General features: G+C 52.9%; 1 protein-coding gene across 1 annotated transcript in view; it reads right to left on the reverse strand.

Annotated features, from left to right (window-relative positions):
- The window catches only part of LOC104388556 (chromosome unknown open reading frame, human C11orf53), a 10,671-nt gene extending 3,413 nt beyond the window's left edge, over positions 1–7,258 (reverse strand). Inside the window, exons 1-2 of the mRNA XM_009997433.1 lie at positions 7,249–7,258; positions 4,165–4,274 (exon numbers count right to left, since the gene is read on the reverse strand). Of these exons, the coding sequence (XP_009995735.1) occupies positions 4,165–4,274; positions 7,249–7,258 (120 nt within the window). The remainder of the gene's footprint in view (positions 1–4,164; positions 4,275–7,248) is intronic.
- Positions 7,259–7,460: the final 202 nt, after the last annotated feature.

Raw genomic sequence — 7,460 nt, forward strand, 5'->3', positions numbered from 1 at the left:
CAGGAATGCAGTTGGCTTCCCTGCCCTCAGCTGGGCTGCAGCCCTGCCCAGGGATGCTGGCATGCTGCTTCCAGTTTGCATAGTGCAACCAGGAGGTTCCTGCCACAGCAAGCAACCAAATTTAGAGGTTTAAGATTTGAATTAAATTTGCCAGTGCTGGGACTTCCTTTTGCTGCTGAAGGGAGGTTTGCAGCTGCTCCCTGCTCCAGCATGGAAATGAGCTCCGAGCCCACACAAGTCACAGGGGCTGTGGGAGTGACAGGAGGTGTCAGGAAGGAGCCCTTGGGCTTGTGGGCAGATGAGGATGTTGAGCTGGCAGGGTCAGGGCTGGGGCTTGCAGTGTCCTCAGCTGGGCCATTCCCAGCCCCAGACCCCAGGGAGGATCAGAGCTGGAAGTACCCACTGCCCTGCAGGGCTGAAGCCTCCTCATGCAAATCTGGCCTCAGCAGACACCCCTTTCTCAGCACCCACACCCCCTCCTGCTTCAGGGCTTTTCACCACCACCTCCCCTGCCTGCCCATCCCATCGTATCCACCTCTTCCTGCAGGCACTGAGGAGGAATCCCTTGGGAAGCAGTGGTGGAGGCCCCTGCACTGGTATTTAGAGCCCAGTCTTAACACCCCATGGGGGAGCAGCCTGGGACTGGCACCTGGCACCCCTGGTGCTGTGCTTGAGGGAGAAGCTGAGTGAGGAACTGCAGGTAGCAGAGGTGCTGCCTTCAGGGCAAAGGGCTGCAGTGAAGGGAGCTGGGATGCTCTCCTGGAAGGACAGGAAGGTCCCTGGGCACAGCTGCCAGCCTGGGGAGCATTTCAGATGAGCAGGGCATCTCAGCTGGGCTTTGATCCTGCCTGTTCAACAGCCACAGAAACCACCTGGCAGTGTCACAGGCAGCAGGTCCCCTTGTCCCACACCATGCTGGGTGACCCCAGAGCTGACAGCAGCTGCAAGGGCTTCCCCTGCCTCCATCCCATGGGAAGAGCCCCTGCAGCAGCCCATCTTTGGCCTCCCCCAGAGCAGGCAACTTACAGAGATCTACATTTCACTTGCCTCCCTGCTCCTTATCAGGTGACAAATTGCTGGCCCTAATTGAAGCCCATGAGTTCATTTCCTCCCTGCTGGGCTTCCTCCCAGTGCTGTGGGGCTGGAAGAGCTGGATCTCCTGCAGCACAGCAGGGTGTCTGGTTAGCATCACTCAGCTGCTGCTGAGCTTGGTCCCAGCCCCTCCTGCACATGACTGGGCAGAGATACTGGCTGGGGGGCTCAGGGGACTGTGTTGCTTCCCTAATTTGGTTACCCAGGAGCTCTGTCCAGCTGCCAGGCTGTCTTGGGGCAGTAAATGTAAGGATTCAGGTCAAAATAATGGTCTTGTCCTGCAGTGGGGACCTGTGATGCCTTCTGACTATATATATATATGTTTCACCTCTCTGGGCCCAACCTGTAGTAGAGCAGCTGAAGGAATAAGAATGAAGCAGAAAAGCAAAGCTCAGGCTGGGCAGGGCACCTCAGTGCTTTGCTGAATGATCTGTCCTTGGCCTCTGGGTGCTGCTGGGCACAGGGCTCCACCTGGGTACCCACCAGTCTCCCCACCTGAGAGAAGAGGGTGATCTTTTCTCACGCAGAGGGTACCTGCTGGGTCCTGCCTGTGCAGTGGATGAGCCAAAGGAAAAAAATGTCACAGAGTGGTGTGGGTTGGAAGGGACCTTTGGAGATCATCTAGTCCTGCCAGAGCAGGATCCCCTAGAGCAGATCCCACAGGAACACGTCCAGGTTTGAATGTCTCCAGGGATGGAGACTCCACACCCTCCCTGGGCAGCCTGTCCCAGGGCTCTGCCACCCTCAGAGTCCAGAAGGATTTTCTCCTATTCAGGTCAAACCTCCTGTGCTCCAGTTTGTGCCCATTGCCCCTTGTCCTGTCCCTGGGCACCACTGGGAAGAGTCTGGCCCATCCTCCTGCCACCCCCTGTAGATATTGATCAGCACTGATCAGATCCCCCCTCAGCCTCCTCCTCTCCAGCTGAGCAGCCCCAGCTCTCCCAGCCTTTCCTCACAGGCAGATGCTCCTAAAGCTCAGGACCAATCCCAGCAGTTGGTGGGAACTCAGAAGCCCACAGTGGGTGGTTTTCACCACAGTACACACTGGTTCCCTACCATTTATCATGTGCAGGGCCTGGCAGTCATGAAATCGTTGCTGTTCTGCTGCCTCAGTCAACAACCCAGCAGCTCCCACTTGCTGAGCAATGACCTCTCTAAAGCAGGTCTCCTCCACACCATAGATTTTTGGAGCCAAATCAAAGGCTTACTGATTTTGGAGCAAAGCTCAGGTTGGAACAAAAGATGCAGCTGAATTGCACTGCATCATAAACACAGCAAAGCTCAGTTATCTGCCATGTGCTTTGATTCTGGATTATATTTATGATGTCAGATAAACAGAGCTGCCCTTCCAGCTGTTCTCTTCACCATCCAGCCAAGCAAATAAGGATGTTTGCCCTGCACAATAACACTTTGTCTCTCCTCGGGAATGAGCAGCAGGGCTGATTTTGCATCAGCCACAGGCAAGTGCTGAGCTTTGGAGCACAAAGTCAAGGGCAATAAAGCAGGAAGGGGTTTTTACAGTGCCTGGGGCTTTTGATTGCAGCTGTTGAAGCTGCCGCCTCTGGGGGAGCAGGGGGAGCAGGGCACTCATCCATCAGGATGTGCAAACACAGCAGCTGCTTCCTGCTGCTCCCCACAGCAGCCTTCATGGGGGGACCACGAGTTTCCCAGTGACTGTCCACAGCTCAGGGGGTCTTCTGCCTTTCTGCATCAGCCCTGAGGGGGTCGGGGTAGATCTTGCTTTGTGCCATAGGATCACGGAATGGTTTGGGTTGGAAGGGACTTAAAGATCATCCAGATCCAACCCCCTGCATGGGCAGGGACACCTCCCACCAGCCCAGGCTGCTCCAAGCCCCATCCAACCTGCCCTTCAACACTGCCAGGGATGGGGCAGCCACAGCTTCCCTGGGCAACCTGGGCCAGGCTCTCACCACCCTCACACTCCACAATTCCCTCCTCATGTCTCACCTCAATCTCCCTCTTCCAGTTTCAATCCCTTCCCCCTTGTCCTCTCCCTCCCTGCCCTTGTCCCAAGTCCCTCCCCATGTTTCTTGGTAATGCCCCTGCTGGTTTCTGCCTGGTTTGTTACCCAGAGTGAATGTGCATGAAAGTAACAGTGAGAAAGATACTTACAAGTCCCTTTGAGGTCTTGATGTTTTGCTAATGGCAAAAAAAGCCTGAGGCAAAGAGCTTGGGGAAGTGGGGAGTGGGGGGGTGGGTGAAAAGAGCATCAAAAGTGTCTCCTGCTGCCAGTCATTCAGGTCTCTGCTCCCACCATTTCCTTCCAAGGTGGCTTCAGCAGCTTGACTGCATCTCCTCATCTGTCAGTGGCCCCACTGCTCCCTGTCAGCCTGGGAGTGAAGTCCTGCTGCTTGGGAAAGGTGAGTCTTGAGGGGACACACGGAATGGCCTCCCGTGCTGCTGGGGCAGGTGCCACGTGCTGCCACCTGAAATCTTTTGTCCCCTTATGGGGACAGCATTGCTTTTCTGGTCAGTAAGTGGGGGAAAAAACCTGACCCTGTAGTGCACTATAATTTGAGTGAGGTTTCCTGTTGCCATAGAACCACTTTAAAGAGGAATGATCTCTTAACAAACTGATGCTTGGCCTCTTTCCAGACCATAGCATCACTACATCTCCCCTGGCACTCTGGTGTGCCAGAGAGGAGCTGGAAGGAGCACAACATTCAGGGAAGAACATCTATTTTTGTGGCAATGAGTTGTTCGAGGGTAAAGGAAGTTGACTTGGAAAGTTGTCATCAGCAGGGTGAGGAGGGAATGAGAAATTCAGCATTACTGATTGGCTTAAAAAAACCCCCAAACACCAAACCAACACTAAACCCAACAACAACAAAGGACTTTAATCCCTTGGAGCTTCACTGATGTAAAAAATAATAATCAAGGAGCCTTCTGTGATCTTTTGGGGCCAACATTAGTGTTGCAGGTGGGGTTTTTTTTGCTGCTCCCTGCCCTAAACTCCACAGAAATGCTGTGTAAACCAGGTGACGTGACAGGACTTTTCTGCTCGAGTTCCAGAAGGAAAAAGGAGGGAGAGAGTGTTGGGGAGAGACTTACAGGGAAGCGGGAGCTGCTGCTCTGCCTGGATCTTTTTTCAGCCAGCAGGTCCTTGACTGTGTGTTTCACCCTCACTCCTTGGTACACCCGCTTGCCAAAATCTGTGGGGACTGAGGGAATGAGAGAAGCATTAAAGGAGGTCAGGGAAAGCCCAGAGCAGCTGGAAGGGGTTCATAGAATCATAGAAACATGGAATGGTTTGGGTTGAAAGGGACCTGAAAAATCATCCAGATCCAACCCCCTGCATGGGCAGGGACACCTCCCACCAGCCCAGGCTGCTCCAAGCCCCATCCAACCTGCCCTTCAACACTGCCAGGGATGGGGCAGCCACAGCTCAAACCCCTTGTCCTCTCACTACACACCCATGTAAAGAACTTTTTCCTACTGCCCAACCTGAATCTCCCCTCTTTAAGCTTCAAACCCCTTGTCCTCTCACTACACACCCATGTGAAAAGCCCCATCCCAGCTTCCTTGTAGGCCCCTTTCAGGTATTGGAAAGTTGCTACCAAGTTGTGACAGAAGACAAATCCGTGGCCTCATCATCAGGTTAGGAAGGAACATGAGGTTAGGAAGGAGGCAGAGAAAACTGCTGGTGCTAATACAAAATGATCCTGTATGACCCAAGAGTGAAGGCTGCTCATTTGTAGAGAGCAAAGGCTGAGGTGCCCTTGCCCTGCCTTTCAGTTTTGGGTGCCACCAGGTGTCTGTGCAGCTCCCCCTGTGCCAGAGGTGGCTGCCTGCTGGCTTTTGGCTTTCATTTTTCCCAAGAAAGCTCTGGGGGATCCTAGATTTCCCTCTGGGTCAGCAAATCCCACTGTGACTCTGCAGCCCTTGTTGCCTCTCCTGGAACTGCTGTGGTCAGAGCTCCTCCTGGTCCTTGTGGAGCTGCTGGTTTCCAGCACAGGGCTCTGTGAGCTTTGATCTCAGTGCAGCAAAGAGGGGAACCACCCCAGAGGGCTGGAGTGGATCCTCTGGAAGGTGATGGGAATCAAGAGTGGGGATTTGGGGGAGGGAAAATGAGCTGCCTGCTCTGCACCCACAGCAAACACAGGGACCTGCAGGCCCTGGTGCTTTTTCAGGGTTACCCAGGAAGGCACAAAGAGGGGTGCAGTGTCACCCAGCACAGCACAACCCATCCAACAGGGGCTGTGTGACTTCTGGTGTCAAGCCCCTGTCTTCTCCTCCTGGCTTTCTGGGATCTGCCCTGTGTTTGGCACGGGGAGGTGTGAGGCACAAAACCAGGCAGAGCTTTTCCCCTGGGGAGCAGGCTGTGCCTGGGCAGGGAGCTGGCACCTGTGGAGCCAGGGAGGAGAGTCCATATGGGCTTGTATTGAAACCTTCCAGAGCAGAACTTGGCTTTGAAGCTAATCCCTTGGAAAACAGGCAGCCACTTCTCCCAAGGGAACAAAACCAGCCATTCCACAGCTGAGCTGTTTGATCCCTAGAATGGTGTTTGATCATTCTGCCCTCCTGCTTTTTTTTTTTCAGGAGGTGCAAAGCTCCATTTTTGGCCCCATTTGTGACTTTCCCTCACCTGGTTTTGTGTCCCCAGGTGCACCTGGAGAGCTTAGAATGGGAAGGGCAGAGGGTTCAAACAACACAGAGTCTCAGTGCTGCCTTGGGGGTGTCCCAGATGTTTCCTGTTGGGCTTTGGTGTAGCCAGAGGGACTTCAGCCAAGGTTGGGCACAAAGGGCAAACCCATTGCAAGAGATTGGGATCAAAACAGAGGTGAACAATGAGCCTGGATACAGACCAGTGAGCATCTGTGGGCAAGACTGAGCCAGAAGTGGAGCTCAACCCTGGCAGCTGAGGAGAACCTGTGCACTGAGGCTGGCTCTTCTCTGTGGCCCAAGGAAGAATTCTGCCTCCTCTAGTCCCTTTTTGGGGCTCTTCTCACTGAGTCTGGTTCCTTTCCATGGCCCTAGGAAGAATTCTGCCTCCTCTAGTCCCTTCTTAGGGCTCTTCTCACTGAGTCTGGTTTCTTTCCATGGCCCTAGGAAGAATTCTGCCTCCTCTAGTCCCTTTTCAGGGCTGTTCTCACTCAGAGCAGTTGGAAGCACATGGAGCTGGAGCTGAAAAGCTGGGGCAGAGCAGGTAGAACTGGCAGGAAAATAACTGGACTTCCTACATCTTTGCATGAGAGTTCCTTCAGGGAGAAGAGTTTTGTCATTTGTCTGAACTTGCAGCCCAGTTCCCTCAGCTCAGGGAGGGTTTGGTACCTGCCATAACTCACCCACTCCTGTAACCAGCTGTAACTTTTCAACTCAGTTGAAGATTCAGGCATTGATTCAGCACAGAACTCACAGAGGAGGCTGAAGCCAGGCAGACAGGCTTGTATTTCATTTTGGGAGGAGGGATATTTCTAAAATAACATCATTGCAAAAGCTCTGAGCAGCTTTTATTCTGTTGCTCTGCAGGCTGACACTGCCCAGTCCTACAGCCTCTTTGGGTGAACTGACCCTGCTTCTCTGGGACCATCTCCAGCACTTCTGCTGCCCTGCTTTTCTAACATCTGCCTTCAAAAACACTGCAAAGACACTTCCATACCTCTTTGCTTTTACACAGGAGTTCAGTGCTGTTCAAACTGCTTCATACACTCGTTTATTCCTCTGCTCAGGTCCTTACAGTGCAACGTCTCTGCTCTCTAACCCTGTTTTTAACAGCCCAGCCTCACCTACCTCAACCTGCTTCTTTCAGGGAGTTATTCCTGAGGATCTGATGCTGAGCTATGAAAGCTCAGGGTAACTCTGCTGTTGGCAGCCCTGAGGAAGCCCATGCTAATTTAGGCCCAAGTTTATATAATTTTTTTGAGTAAATTGAATCCTATCAGCAGGATCTAACTGCCTTTTGGAAAAACCAAAGGCAATAGAAATACTGCACTGTGAAGGAACACAAATTCAGCCCAGAGAAGATGGAACATGATCTTGGGACATTTCCAGGTGCCACATGTTGACTTTGGGCAATTCTTCCTGATTTCTTTGGCTTTTAGTATCAGCCCAAGGGTGGCACAGAACGTCCTTTCCATGATATTCCCAGGAAGAGGCATCTTTACCTTTGAGGAAAGTCAAGGTGCTGCAACTCACCTGCTTCCATGGTGGTCACTGCTGACACCTCCCAGCCTTTGGATTCTGCAGGGTCTTGAGGAAGGGTTGTTGGTCATGAGCTTCCCAGAGCAGAGGGAAGGCAGGGCTCATGCTCCACTGCTGGACTTCCAGCTGAGCCCAGTGGAAATGCCTTTCCTACAATTTACTGGTTCCTCCACACGATGCCTTGTTTGGGATTTGCTTAAATGCAA

This window comes from Chaetura pelagica, unplaced genomic scaffold (genome assembly GCF_000747805.2).
Source record: "Chaetura pelagica isolate M959 unplaced genomic scaffold, ChaPel_1.0 scaffold775, whole genome shotgun sequence".
In the NCBI taxonomy this organism is placed as follows: domain Eukaryota; kingdom Metazoa; phylum Chordata; class Aves; order Apodiformes; family Apodidae; genus Chaetura; species Chaetura pelagica.